This window comes from Leucoraja erinacea, chromosome 24 (assembly GCF_028641065.1).
Source record: "Leucoraja erinacea ecotype New England chromosome 24, Leri_hhj_1, whole genome shotgun sequence".
Lineage (NCBI taxonomy): Eukaryota > Metazoa > Chordata > Chondrichthyes > Rajiformes > Rajidae > Leucoraja > Leucoraja erinaceus.
The window spans coordinates 17,234,422-17,250,651 of NC_073400.1; the positions used below are offsets into that span (position 1 = coordinate 17,234,422).

At 40.2% G+C, this 16,230-nt stretch overlaps 1 protein-coding gene across 5 annotated transcripts in view; it reads right to left on the reverse strand.

The window, feature by feature from the left end:
* The window catches only part of tbc1d22b (TBC1 domain family, member 22B), a 203,253-nt gene that overhangs the window by 155,998 nt on the left and 31,025 nt on the right, over positions 1 to 16,230 (reverse strand). For all 5 annotated transcript variants that reach the window (XM_055654616.1, XM_055654614.1, XM_055654619.1 and 2 more), the window contains one exon: positions 11,139 to 11,452. In XM_055654616.1, the coding sequence (XP_055510591.1) occupies positions 11,139 to 11,452 (314 nt within the window). The remainder of the gene's footprint in view (positions 1 to 11,138; positions 11,453 to 16,230) is intronic.

Genomic DNA, 16,230 nt, shown 5'->3' on the forward strand with positions numbered 1-16,230 from the left:
AAAGATCAAGCCATTGACATCCTGCAGACTAAATGTTAATATTTCTATTACCTGGACAGATACACATTTTCCAATGTATGTTGAACATTACAAGTTTCTTGATCCGTAAGGATTGTAAACAACTGCTACAACTAGGAATTAATAATTTTGACAATATGTAATTACTTTGACAGGTTAAAAATTAACTTTTCACAAATCCAAGATAATGAGTGCATTAATCTCAAGATAATGAAGGAGTGCAAAGTCAGAAAATGTGGGATTACATTATTGATTGTAATTACAACTTCTACATAGTTCTTTCCAAAAGATATTGAAGAAGGTACCAGTATCCTTTTTAATAATTAAATGAAGACAGAACTAAAAACAAAGTACTGAAAACACTCAGTATATCAGACAGCATCCATGAGCAATGGGTAATGTTTCACTCAAGTCCAAACTCTCTGTTGGGATTGGAAGAAAGGGAAAAAAATAAAATAAACTCATCGGGTTGAGCAGTATCCATGGAGGGAAATGGACAGACGACATATTGGGTCAGGACCCTTCTTATGGCCATTGGAGTAGAGGCGGGGTAGTTGATAGAAAGAGGTAGAGTGAAGGGATGAGGCAAGATCTGGCAAGAGATAGGTAGATCTAGGAAAGAAGGTGTTGATTGATTGACGAGTCGGGTGTGGAAGAGAAGAATGGAGATGGCAACGGACGCTGAAGTTAAGTGGAGAAGACAGAAGGGTGCAAATGATGAAATCAGAAAGGAAAGAAATTGGAGGTGATAAGGTCAAGGGCTCTGACAAGTTGATGGAGCGAAAGCCACAGTTCAGGAAGGAAGGTGATTCGAGAGGCAACTGTGCAGAATGACTCATCACTGTAGCAAGGAGGAACTGGGAAAATGAATGGTTCATGCAGAAGGCAAGAATATTTGGGCTTCCAGATGCTGTTTATGGCCTGCATTTCCTCTGAGACCGTGACCAGAAAGGGAAGGGAAGAGTTGGAGATGGACCATGAAGATCAAAGAAGGATGGAAAAAAGTCTGCGATAAAATCTTCCTTCTTTGCGAGCACGTGTAGCAGCACCAATGCAGTTGTTGATGTATAAGTGTAGGTTTAAAGCAGTATCTCACAAAAAGACAGTTGCTACATAAGCCCCATACATAATGAGGTGCTGCCAACACAACCAAATATCTCACTTCTTGTATTCTTACAAAAAAAAAACTTAGTAAACAACTCTAATTCAGGCCTGCTTAATTTTGGACACAAAGTGCTGGAATAACACAGCGGGTCATGTCGCATCCTTGGAGAACATGGATAGGCGATGTTTCAGGTTGGGACACATCCTTAGACTGAATGTATAGGAATGAACAGTAGATGCTGGTTTATACTGAATATAAACACAAAATGCTAGAGTAACTCAGCAGATCAGGCAGCATCTCTGGAGAAAAGGAATAGGAGACGTTTTGGGTCGGAACCCTACTTCAGACGCTTTGTTCAGACTCCAGCATTTTGTGTCTATCTTCGGACTGATCCAATTATCATTTTTTTCTTTGCGTGTATATAAGCAAAGATATTTAATTTGTGGTCATTTTTTTCTGAGGAAGGGTTCCGACCCAAATCGTCACCTATCCATGTTCTGACTGACCCGCTGAATTACTCCAGAATTTTGTGTTATTTTTTCTTGGTTAACCAACATGTGCACTTCCTTTTTCTGCATAATTATGATTTTATCCTCCTCTGCAGCAATTGCTTCAAGTTTTTTTCAATAAAAATATTCTGCTGACTATTCTATGAATATCTCTCTTCCGATCAACCTTGTGACCTGACACTAAATCTGGCTCTGATCACAATGTGAACTAACACCAATTAGGAACTCAGCTGAGCTCATTTTTTAAAGAGCATTTGGAGCTGGAAGTGACACGAGACTTCCATTCCAATACTTTGTGTTGGATTTATTCCAAGTTTCCAGAGGTGTAAAGGAAGTAGGGCAACCAAATCTGTCTTTAGACTTGAGATACAGCACGGAAACAGGCCCTTCAGCCCACTGGGTTCATGCTGACCAGCAATTATCCCATACATTAGCACTATTATTACACACTGGAGTCAATTTATAATTTTACCAAAGCAATTAACCTAAAAACCTGTACATTTTTGGAGTGTGGGAGGAATCCGGAGCACCCAGGCAAAACCTATGTGGTCACAGGGAAAATGTACAAACTCCGTACAGACAGCAACCATAGTCAGGATCGAACCTGGGTCTCTGGCGCTGTGAGGCAGCAACTCTACCGCTGTGCCACTGTGCTGCCCTGTCATAGCAACAGTTACCACCAATGAAATATCATTGCTTATAGATACACAAACAAAAGAGTGACAATTTAAAACCAACATTATTTAAAAAAATATATACATAAAATTGTAGCTGTTAATAAGGACTAGCTGAGGAATTCCCCAACACAATTACAAATTAATGCAAAGAGCGAGTGCATCTTCTGCCAACCATTACACTTGCCAGCACTCAGCATCAGTAGTAACAGGATTCTCATTTGCCCGACTCCAATTAGGCTAATGGTCAAAATTTAATTGTGTGTTATTTGAAAAGGGGAAAGGAAAAACAGATTCCGAAAAGCTGAACACATGCAGGCAATATCTAAACAAGACACACTACCCCCAATTTTTCTTTAATTAGGTATTTTACATGGTACTGAAATCATCCACTTAACTCAATATCAGGAACACAAAATAAAATCGGAGAAGTGTTTAGACGGCAAATTTTACATAAATGTACACTGTAGCTGTGAAATGTAGGTTTAAGATTGATAACCCACTTTACAAAGAAAAAACAAAGCAAACATTTGCAGATTATGATGGTCCCACAAGCAATTTACAATTTTTCTGCAAGGTCTCCACAGCATGCCAGCTTACTGGCTTCACCAGAAATTAACATGTCCTAAGGAATATGCACTTGTAATTGCTTCAGTTTGTTTTTAAAATTGATTGATATTTTCAAGGTTCTGTTAACAGCAAAATCATGGGGAACAAGGACATGGCAGACCAATTGAATAACTACTTTGGTTCTGTCTTCACTAAGGAAGACATAAATAATCTAGGGGACCGGGGGTCAAATGAGATGGAGGAACTGTGAAATCCAGTTAGCCGGGAAGTGGTGTTAGGTAAATTGAATGGATTAAGGGCCGATAAATCCCCAGGGCCAGATAGGCTGCATCCCAGAGTACTTAAGGAAGTAGCCCCAGAAATAGTGGATGCATTAGTGATAATTTTTCAAAACTCTTTAGATTCTGGAGTAGTTCCTGAGGATTGGAGGGTAGCTAATGTAACACCACTTTTTAAAAAGGGAGGGAGAGAGAAAACGGGGAATTACAGACCAGTTAGTCTAACGTCAGTAGTGGGGAAACTGCTAGAATCAGTTATTAAAGATGGGATAACAGCACATTTGGAAAGTGGTGAAATCATTGGACAAAGTCAGCATGGATTTATGAAGGGTAAATCATGTCTGACGAATCTTATAGAATTTTTCGAGGAAGTAACTAGTAGAGTGGATAAGGGAGAACCAGTGGATGTGTTATATCTGGACTTTCAGAAGGCTTTCAACAAGGTCCCACATAAGAGATTCGTATACAAACTTAAAGCACACGGTATTGGGGGTTCAGTATTGATGTGGATAGAGAACTGGCTGGCAGACAGGAAGCAAAGAGTAATAGTAAACGGGTCCTTTTCGCAATGGCAGGCAGTGACTAGTGGGGTACCGCAAGGCTCAGTTCTGGGACCCCAGCTATTTACGATATATATTAATGATTTGGACGAGGGAATTGAATGCAACATCTCCAAGTTTGCGGATGACACGAAGCTGGGGGGCAGTGTTACATGTGAGGAGGATGCTAGGAGGCTGCAAGGTGACTTGGATAGGCTGGGCGAGTGGGCAAATGCATGGCAGATGCAGTATAATGTGGATAAATGTGAGGTTATCCACTTTGGTGGCAAAAACAGGAAAATAGATTATTATCTGAATGGTGGCCGATTAGGAAAGGGGGAGATGCAACGAGACCTGGGTGTCATGGTACACCAGTCATTAAAAGTAGGCATGCAGGTGCAGCAGGCAGTGAAGAAGGCGAATGGTATGTTAGCATTCATAGCAAAAGGAATTGAGTATAGGAGCAGGGAGGTTCTACTGCAGTTGTACAGGGTCTTGGTGAGACCACACCTGCAGTATTGCGTACAGTTTTGGTCTCCTAATCTGAGGAAAGACATTCTTGCCATAGAGGGAGTACAGAGAAGGTTCACCAGACTGATTCCTGGGATGTCAGGACTTTCATATGAAGAAAGACTGGATAGACTCGGTTTGTACTCGCTAGAATTTAGAAGATTGAGGGGGGATCTTATAGAAACTTAAAAAATTCTTAAGTGGTTGGACAGGCTAGATGCAGGAAGATTGTTCCCGATGTTGGGGAAGTCCAGAACAAGGGGTCACAGTTTAAGGATAAGGGGGAAATCCTTTAAAACCGAGATGAGGAAATCTTTTTTCACACAGAGAGTGGTGAATCTCTGGAATTCTCTGCCACAGAAGCTAGTTGAGGCCAGTTCATTGGCTATATTTAAGAGGGAGTTAGATGTGGCCCTTGAGGCTAAAGGGATCAGGGGGTATGGAGAGAAGGCAGGTACAGGATACCGAGTTGGATGATCAGCCATGATCATATTGAATGGCGGTGCAGGCTCGAAGGGCCGAATGGCCTACTCCTGCACCTATTTTCTATGTTTCTAAAAGGCGTAAAGTCAAAAGTCATAAACCGTTCCCTCGATGGGAAAACACTCCACTGGCCTACTGCTCCTGGACTTGTGTGGGACGGCACAGTGGCGCAACGGTAGACAATAGACAATAGGTGCAGGAGCAGGCCATTTGGCCCTTCGAGCCAGCACTGCCATTCAATGTGATCATGGCTGATCATCCCCAATCAGTACCCCATTCTATGAATATCTCTCTTCCGATCAACTATCTGAAAGCATCCAGAGCTCTCCACTCTCTGAATTCCACAGACTTGCCACTCCAGAAAAGTGTTCCTTGTCCGTTCGCTTACTCCTTATTCTTAAACTGCCCTGATTCTGGAGGCAGAGAAATTCTGCCACTAGACTTGCCCCACAATCTTATATGTTTATGTATTATGTTATATCTTATATCTTGGAGTTGTTGCCTTTCACTATCAGTGACTCGGGTTCGATCCTGACTACAGGTGCGATCCTGACTACAGGTGCTGTCTGTACAGAGTTTGTACATTCACACTGTGACATGGGTTCCCATCCTTTATCCATATCTAGGGGTCAAGGAAATAACGGCCCTGTTTCCACCACGCACAAGATGCAACAAGACAAACACCATTGTATGCATATCCGAGAAGTGTGTTCAGCTCCAGCTGAACAACTTCCAATCTTGTGTGTGGACTCGATATCGCTGATCGGCACAGACTTAGTTGGACCACATCTATAAATTTGGTTAAGGAAAACAGATAGTGTTCTGTTACTATCATAGAATTCGTTTCTGGAACACCAGTATACTTTCATCATTTCCTTATCAGCAGTTGCCCCTCCTCCCATGATTATCTATTGAATAACGGCCCTGCACGCACAAGATGCAACAAGACAAAAATTGTTTTTGTGTTGAGAACAACTTCCAATCTTGTGTGGAAATCTGAAAACACATCAATATATTTACAAAAGCAGTGTTCTGTTAAATTGGAAAATTTCCTGTATATCATTTAATAGCAGCATGATTTCATTGAAGCTGTTTGAGAGAACCTACGCATCATCCATCGACGCAGACCACTGTGCTCATAGTATACAGATATGACGCAGACCCTGTGAGCCAATTTTAGATTTCAGGAGTACGCTTGAGTAGGCAAGAATGATAGACAAGGGCAATTAACGCAGTAAAAATGACTGACGGGCAGGAACCTTGCTCGTATTAATTCCACCACATCACAATGGATTTGTGTATTAAAAAACCCCACATATACTGTATACAGCACCGTTCACAAACTCAGGGCATTCTAATGAACTTGCCTACAATGAAAGAGCGTTCTTCTATGTTTTTTGTTTCAATGTAGGAAATGGGCAGCTAGATGTAGAAACAAGGAACTGCACAAGTTGGTGTACAAATAAAGACAGAGTGCTGGAGTAGCTCAGCAGATCAGGCAGCATCTAAGGAGAACATGGATAGGCACTGCTTCGGGTCGGGACCCTTCTTCCGACTGATTTGTCTTCCATTTTGCCACTTGCAGCTAATTTGAGTACAGAAAGTCCTCATAAACACATTGGGCCAGGAGATAATGACTGATGTATGCAGCTCAATTTAGAGTCACCACAGTTAGCCATTTAAATTGGAGCAAATCAGAGTCCAGTGCATTCAGTGATTATGACACTGAAGTTCAGGAAATAATGACAGTTTCAGAAGGCTAAATGAAACTGTCTGCCCCACTGCTGGACTGCCCATCGAGTGTGGGCTCAAAAGCCACCTGGCTGGGATAACCCTGAATTACATTGATAGTAGGGCTCTGGAAAAGCACAGATGGCAGGATCCATGGCAATTATAGGGCTGGATTAGGACGTAGAAATCAAGGGATTAAAAAAAATCTTAATGTAATATTATTGATAAATTATGTTTTGTTTGTTACAAGTTAATTTTTGATTAGTTCAAGTGTAATAGTTCAAGTGTAATAGTTTTTAAATATCTCAATGTCAGATACAATGTTAGTAAAGACCATCTTATAGACTTCACAGAGGGCAATTTCAGGCACTGCTCGTTGCCTGAAGGGCCTGTCCCACCAACATGTGGCTGCATGCGGCGAGCGCGACCAAACCGGAAGCGGGGGCCGCGTGGAGATCGAGTGATCCCGTACGAGTTGACGTGAAGTTCGAGCGAAGTCCGCGGGAAGTTCGCGAGTGACGTACGGCTTCAAGACGCTGCGTACGGCGTCGAGGTGGTGCGTACGGCCTCAATGCGGCTGCTAGTCGGCAGGCCATTGCCACGCGGAATTTCTGGAGTGTTAGTTTTTCGGAGCCTCGCGTGATGTCGAGACCAGCTCCGCACAACTCCATACGGCTCCGGCGATTGAAGTGGGATCAGCCCCGTGAGGCCGTACGGCTCAAGCGACCACGTTAGGTCGCGCTTGCCGCATGCAGTCGCATGCTCGTGGGACAGGCCCTTAAGACTGTCAGTGGATTTAAAGAGGCTGGGGTCCTTTTGCTGGTCAGACCGCTCACTCACCACCACAATTCTTGTACTGTAAGTATTCCTACAACGTCAATAAGTAGAGAATTTTAGGAATTTGACATTGTGACAAGGGACGCCAACATACTTCCAAATTGGCTGGCATTCTTCTTGGAGAACTTGCAAGCAAAGGCAATCCAATGTAGTTGTAACATGGGTTTGGGAGAACAATTTCCCCACATAGTAAATCTTTAATATTTCCAGCAAGGTTTTAAGTCAGAGAAATGGCCTGGAAAAGTCAGTTGCTATTTAGAACATCCAAGTCAAACAGAATTATTTCTGTTTTTAAAAACGTCCCGACCTGAAACGTCACCCATCCATGTACTCCAGAGATGCTGCTTGATCCACTGAGTTATTCCAGCACTTGGTTTTTTTCAGAATTATTTCAAGGTAGCTATTTTGACATTAAAAATTTATAAAAAAAAGTAGAGCCCCAGCTTATTTATTTAAATCCCAAGAATCCCAATCCATTCCAAAGTTTATTATGAACGTGTCCAAAAATGTTTCTCGACTGGAGTAGATTAGAGAAACTATGGACGTGCCTGCGTACAATTTGTGCAAAGGTCATGAATGCAACTGTTATAAACTGAAGAATGTCCTTTTTATATATTCTTCAAAGTTGTCCCAGACACTATACTCTGTCAAATTGTATTTTTCTATCTCTCCATTAATATGATCAGACACAATTGGTTCAGCCTCAGGACTTCTAGATTCACATTGTAAGTTCAATCCCATATTAGACACTTACTTCTTGAAACTTCTGATAATTCTTTACACAGAAAATGTTTTGCAAAGTTACCAAAATGCCTCACCTTATCAATAATAACTAAATTTCCTATCGCTTAATTTCCATTCATGGTTATATCTGAAAGCAATAGTTCTTCATACTGCCAACCAAATAAATTTAGCTCCTGATCAATAATCACTCAGACAAAAATTACATCCATTTCATACCCTTTTTATTGGTATGCCAAGATCAAACTTTCAGTGGAGACAGGAACGCAAGGGAAGTCTGAACAGGGACTTGTCAGTGGAGAGTGGACACGATTTCATTGAGTTTCATCTGTAACAAACCAAAGGGACATGGAATTATGAATCCCGAGTCAAACTGTTCGATTTGAGGTAACCCCATTCTTCCAATTAATTAGTTCAGATATCTAAAATTAAAGTGAGAGTATGTCTTTTAAATAAGGATCGTTGGGCTTGGAATTTACAAGCCATTGATGACTATACTGAAATTCCTCCTCATTGTCCTCACGAAAGGATGTTAAGTTTGGTGCTCATTGATATACCCTCATCTCACAAGTCCAACAACTATTTGAAAATAGTGACAAAAGAACAAAAATATTGCATAGATAGGCACAAAATGTAGGCAGTATCTCTGGAGAGTAAAGATGGGTGATGTTTTGGGTCAGAACCCTTCTTCAGACTGAAATGTTGCATGCCAATTTCTACACTCAATACCACAGCAGTCACTTTACAAACAACAAGGAAAACTGCTGGAGGAACTCAGTGGGCCAAGCATCTATGTGGAGGCAAAGAACAGTTAATATATGTTGTAATCCATATCATCTATATCAATGATTTGATTGAAAACATAAATGTCATGGTTAGCAGGTTTGCAGATGACACAAAAGTGGGTGGTATTGTAGAGAGTGAAGATGATTGTCAAAAAATGCAGCTAGATTTTGATCGGTTGATGGAATTTAATGCAGAGAAATGCGAGGTGTTGCATTTTGGGAGCACTAACATGGGCAGAACCTACACAGTGAACGGTAAGGTTATGGGGAGTGTTGTAGAGCAGAGGGATCTAGGAGAACAGATATATAGTTAATTGAAAGTGGCATCACAGCTAGATAGGGTGATCAAAAAGGCTTTTGACAAATTAGCCTTCAGTCAGAGCATTGAGTATAGAAAAGAGTCTGAAGAAGGGTCTCAACACGAAACGTCACCCATTCCTTCTCTCCAGAGATGCTGCCTGTCCTGCTGAGTTACTCCAGCATTTTGTGTCTATCTTCAATTTAAACCAGCATCTGCAGTTCTTTCGTACACAGTGAGTATAAAAGTTAGGAGGTTATTTTGCAGTTGTACAAGATATTGGTGAGGCCGCATTTAGAGTATTGTGCTCAGTTTTGGTCACCCTGTTATAGGAAAGATGTTGTCATGCTGGAAATGGTGCAGTGAAGATTTATGAGGATGTTGCTAGGACTCGAGGGCCTGAGTTATAGGGAGAGGTTGAGCAGGCTACGACTCCATACCTTAGAGCGCAAAAGGATGAGGAGTGATCTTATAGAGATGTATAAAATCACAAAAGGAATAGATAGGGTAGACGCAGACCCTCTTGCCCAGAGTAGGGGAATCGAGAACCAGAGGACATAGGTTTAAGGTGAGGGGGGAAGAATTTTTAATAAGAATATGAGTGGTAACATTTTCATTCAAAGGGTGGTAGGTGTATGGAACGAGCTGTCAGAGAAGGTAGTATCGCAATGTTTAAGAAACATTTAGACAGGTACATGGATAGGACAGGTTCAGAGGGAAATGGGCCAATTGAAGACACATGGTATTATGTAGATAGTGACATGTTGGCCGGTGTGGGCAAGTTGGACCCAAGGGCATAATTTTATGCTGCAAGACTCTATGACTCTGAAACAGCAGGACTGAATTTCACTTCACAAATATTGCCGGATTCATTGAGTTCTTCCACCAATTTGATATTAGCTCCAGATACCGACATCTACTGTGTCTTGTGTCTCCATGGTTAACTTAACAAGGAGTTAAAGTGTAAAATAAATGACCAAACAATCACTTTTGATGCCATTAGTTAAGGTTTACGTTGATCTGAAAATTAACTAGCATTCTTGAAATGTTATCAAAAAACATGCATTGATGCATCTACCTAGAACATTTATCAACAATGCAGCTTAAAAAACACCAGCGGAGGTTGAGTCAGTAAGAATTAATATTCTTTAATATCTGTGTTCAATATTAATTGATACAAAATACCAGAGTCCCCCATTAATTAACATGCTCGAGAGAGAGAGCTCCAAAAATCTCTGACTGTTCAGTTACCGCATCAATCCCTATTGTGAAAACACAAAAGTAGTCATTTGCAAATCTCAGATCAACCCTTGGATCTAAAAAAAAAATATTGCTCTTAACATTGAGCCATAAAAATGACACTTCGAAAACACAAATGTTTCACCCATTTCCACATTCAGAAATGCAACTTAAATGATGCAAGAGTTATTTTGATAATATTTTCAAAGTTCCAATTATGAGTAACATCCTTCCCATGAAGCACTTACTTCCAGTAGTATCCGAATATTTGATAAATTCATCCTTAATTCGTTACTTTCTCACATTGAAAAAAAATCTCCAGAAATTAGTCACGATCAGCATTCTAGATAATATATGCACTGAAATGTGTAATTGAGTACAGGTCCAACAGCGATTTACCGGCACCCTTCATTCCAGAGCCTTGGTATATTATCTGTTTTGCCAGACCAACAGAGGTCACAGCCTTGGGGGTCCGATACCTGCTTGCAAAGTCAGAAGTCTGCTATGGGAACGGATCTGCTGGCTCTGGCCAGTCTGGAGTTCCAGACACTGGCTGCAAGCGGCAAATTTGACCTGCTGAGCAGCCACAGAAGACAGCTTTGGGAACGGATCTGCCAACTCCGGCTAGGCTGGTGTTCCTGAGCCCCAGCCGCTGCGGGTAAATTCGACCCGGCGATCGGCATGGAAGTCCTGACGAGGTAGAGATTGGCTGCCTCACCCGGCTTAAGCGCCACATTTTCTTGTAATTTTGTCCGGATTAAAGGGGAGGTTGGACCATCAGTTGCCGGAAAATCAGCACACTTGTATAAACAGAACCTTACCTGAAGACTTTGACAGTTGCACTTCGCTGTTTGACTTGACCACTTTGCCATTTGTTTTAGACTCATCGATTGATTCCGACTGATGCATTTTTTCTCCTGTCTGATCCTTTAATTTATTGTGGTTCTGAATGACCTGAGCTGCTGTTGCCATTGCAACCTTTGAATTAAGGCCTTGGGAAGCCACAGACATGAACTCCTCTTCTTCATCATCCCCAATGTCCCAAGCATCACTGGTGCTTTTTGCAAATTCATGAAAACTTGAAGCTCTCTTGGACTTTGACTGTGCGTACATCTTGGAACCTTCTTTAAGTAAGCTGGAAGATGAAAGGAACACAAGATAGTTTAGCATTAAATTAATTTATCTAACAACAAAGCTTGGGAATGTCATTTTGATCCAACTTCTCAAACAGTGATTTTCAGTAACTGTTCAAGTGATTGAAATATAAATCAAGACAAGCCCTTTGGCCCAATAGAGTCCTCACCGACCATTGATCATCTGCTCACACCAGTTCCACGTTATCCCACTTTTGTATACACTCCCTACGCACTAGGAGCACTTTACTAGGATTAATTAACGAACAAATGGCCGTCATTGGGATATGGGAGTAAATCGGAGCACCCGGAAGAAACCAACACGGACACAGGGAGAACATGCTCTCTCCACACAAACAGCACCAAGGTCTCTGGCACTGAGGCAGCAGCTCTACCAGCTGTACCACTGTGACATCCTAAATGATTCATTGCATTTTTTAAGATGACCATTGCAATAAATCTGCACACAATAAGTATTAGTATTTGGAGCCGAAGACTAAAACACAAAGGAGATATTTGTTAACAAGAATATCTCTAATGGACTGTATAAAATGCAGCAAAATGGCAATACATATTAACTCATTAAATTTTGCATAGACTTAAAACCTCCTGTATTCCAATCTAAAAGGCAGTTGCCTCAAGCAGTAATCATGCTCCGTAACAACTTAGAGCTTGGAACATGCTGGCATCACTTTGCTCCAGGGTTTAGAAGAACAGAACAAATGTATTTTGACAAGATAAAGGGCGATTCACTTTGTTGGAAAAAAAATGATGACCTTCACGGTTGCCTGCAAAACTTCATTCTACAGTCCAATCCTATTTGTAAGCTTCAACACAAATGACAGTATCTGTATTATAGCCCATAAAATATCACTATTTATTAGTTGTACAAAATTTGTAATCGACAGTGCACCAGGAAGAAACAAATGTGCACACTATTTAAATCAAACTTGGTTCAATGCTTGCAAATTGCTGTTAAACGCTCCGTCAGCAGTCGCATGTACACATGCGCACCCATGTACTCCATCCGCTTTGCAGATGTTACAATTCCATAAGGAATACAAATGAAAGGCAACACATTTTTACTTAAATTATGCAAGAATGCATCATCACAAACCAGAATAAAGTAGTTCCTGTTTGCAGATTCTGTGATTGATTACAGAGAGATAGATATTTCTTCAGGAAGACATTCTACTCATTTTGCTCATTCATCCAGTAGTCTCTCATCAGGTTCGATTTTTATCTCAGAATATTACAATGTAAGAATGTTTTAAAACAGTGCTAATGTAGCACGTCTGAAAGACAGTCAAATATTAAATGCCATGTGAAATAAACTTTGACATTCCACTTGCCTTTAAGTATTAATTAACAATGATCCCCATCATAATCCAACCATTATCATCTTAACAAGAATCCCTTTTAGCATTCCAGCCCAAAACATCACCTATCCATGTTCTGCAGGGATGCTGCCTGACCTGCTGAGTTACTCCAGCACTTCGTCCTTCCTTGGTAAACCAGCATCTGCAAATTCAATTTTTTTAAACAGTCTATTATCTTAATTACTAAGCTTGGATCCACTTGTGTCATCTGGACTCAATTGATTACAAGCTCCCATTCAAGTCTTAATGGGCTGAATGGCCTAATTCTGCCACAATTCATGAACTTATGGAAGCTCATGCATCCATCACCATTTCACGGATCACAGCTCACAATTTAGGCTAATTTTGTGAAAGAATTGTGCAGTCCTATTTTGGATAAAATATCGAATTGTTGGCTTGGCCAGGGTTGCATTGGGGTTACGTTGGGGGAAATGGCTGATGGAGATGATTGGTTCCGGTGGGCGCCCATCTCCGGGTAAGCACGGACGTGCGTTCGGGGACCAGCCCTCCCATGTGACGCCGTTCCCCCCCCCCCTTATTGGGGACACTTGATCTAGTTTTCTTTTAAAAGGGCAGCTTATTCAGGTCTCTAATATTTAACTGCTGCTACATGTTTCTCGTGCTATGGCATTTTTGATGTTTTATCTTTGAATGATCTTAACCGCAGTTATGTTCAATAAGCTCATAAGGAATTCTCATTATACCCATTTTAAGTCACCCTTTTTCCTTCTTCATGCCAAGTAGTTATTTCCCTCTCCACCAGCCATGAAACTCAAATAGCTTCAACACTTAAATAGATGACCCACTATCATCACCATCTCTCATTGTCTTGAAATCTACACAAAGAAAATACATGCCATTCACAAAGAAACCTTGGAAAACCTCTATCATCCATTCCTCAGTAATAATCAGCTGTGTTCTTTGAAGGTACTAATCAGAACACTGTTGGTTAATTTCCTCACATTTCCAGAACTTCTGTGTTACATAATCCAAAGTACTCTACTTGTTACTTGACTCATCACATTAGAAACAAGTCATCAGTGATTTGCTTGCTACTATTTTCCCTTCCCCACAATTGAAACAACTTTATTTCCTTCAGAACTTTCATCCACCAACAGTATTTTGGAAGATTGCCGGGGATTTCACAAAATAGTCAAGAAGTTGGGTCAGTTAGGACCATCTATCCTTAAATCCAATTCAGCCCAGGGCTATTTTGTAAGGAATCTTCAATTTAATTCGAGATGGCCAATTTTGTTTTATTAATTTGATCACTGTTAACAAATTTGTGTGATAGAAACATATCTTAAAGGCCATTGTTCACATGCTGAACGGTTGCAGAGGGGAATTAAATAGGATTTAGTATATGTGAACAAGCTACATACAAGTTAATTCCAATGCAATTATAAACCATGCAAATATCTTACCCTATCATTAAAGTCACTTACAAACCTTAAGAATGCACTTCAATCTATTATGTATAATCCATATAATTTGCTTCAAATTGTTCAGGAAATATACAATCACATTTATACATGCATTTGTTATTGAAGTTAATGATGAATTGTTTGAAATATCTATCTAAGCACTGCAATGAAAATCACGTGCAATATGGGACACGACTGAGTTGTGAAATAATAGAAAGTCATTTTTTTATAAATACACAGGTTCATGGTATATCCATTACAAATAAGTAACCCTCATTCTGTGCATGAATAGAATAAATTATACACTATGATTATAAGTTCAGTGAAAACCTTTCTAAAGTCAACTAACAAAGTATAGATTAACGTGCTATAAGTGCTTAAGAAGGAACTGCAGATGCTGGAATATCGAAGGTACACAAAAAAGCTGGAGAAACTCAGCGGGTGCAGCAGCATCTATGGAGCGAAGGAAATGGCCGAAAACCCTTCTTCAGGCTGATCGGGGGGTGGGGGTGGAGGGGGGGGGGGGGGGGGGGGGGGGGGGGGGTTATAAGTGTTATAAGTGCTGTAAGTGTTACTGCCTTCAACTGGCAAATCGGCGAGTTGACATTGAGTTATTTCCTACCATTTGGCAACTCATCCAAGTTGATTTAGTCTTTTCAAGACATTCAGTCAGTTATCTTTATAACCTCCTATCCTTCAACAATAGGACCATGTAGCTTAAGTTTTTTGAAACATGGTCAAGGCTGCCTTCACTTATCATAAGTATTTAACTGCAACTAAAAGGAGGATGTCTATCACCATCAGCAGCCAACATAATTCAGAATCAACCAATTCTGTGGCTTCTGTCCAATGGTTGTTCACTTAGAATCAAAAGTTCAGCCACGTTTCAGGTCAGAAAAAGTACAAGAATCTTTGGCATATCTTTCAGACCGATGAGCTGCATGCAAAACAAAAACGAGTTTGAAAGTAAATGTAAAGGAGAATCTAACAAAGGGTAAAAAGAGGTTGTAGTCAAATTATTTATCAATTGACTGACTTTTGATGCACGATAGGCCATTTTAGTTTGGAACTGGAGATAGATAAACTTGTAAAATTGATCGAAAGAAACATCGTTAAAATTTGCGAAAGCCTGGGTTTTACACAAAACATCAGCAGTCAGGATTATGTAAATTAGACATCAATTCTTAGAGGTTCCACATTATTACTAATTAAACCAGAAAGGTACTGGCCGTGTTACCAAGATCATCTAGCGTCAAGAGTATCGTCTTGATATATAAAGGCAAATTCTTATTTTTTCCTTGTAAAATTCTAACTTGAACTATTGATTGTATAAAAATATTTCAGATACCGTACGTAAAATTTTTGAGACCTGGAAGTTTCAGATCGCGTGCGACTTGGACATATAATAATCCTCTTACCCAACACCTTTTTGTGATGTAATGAGGTGTTGATTTACCTATTTCATGACACTGTTACATACATGATCCCAGTATTGCCTTTTAACTGCCTTGTTAGTTTTACTGATTTAAGCTACTACGACAACAGAAATCAGTTCATTATTTCCAAAACTCGATCAATTAGCATTTCTTAAATTATATAAAATAACTACACCTTCTGCATACTTCTGGAAAGTATTGGTTCAAAAAGGTCAAACTTAATCATTAAAATGTAATGCGTAAACCGTTACTTACATTGGAAAGTTCCAACTTATCTCATTGTGGACATTGAACTTTCTTTAGAACTGTTATGCTGCAATGCTGAAAAACTATATTCTGCACTCTGGTGTTTTACGCTTCACTCTACCCATTAAACTTGTGCATGGCTTGGATTGTACTAAAGTATAAGATTGTATTCTAATTATCTAGTTTGATCAGATAACATGGTAATTCTCTTCACTTTCTCACGGTATAGCTTACAAAAATAAACCAAACCTATACTAAATGAATATACTGTTGAATAAAATGTAGTTAAAGGTAG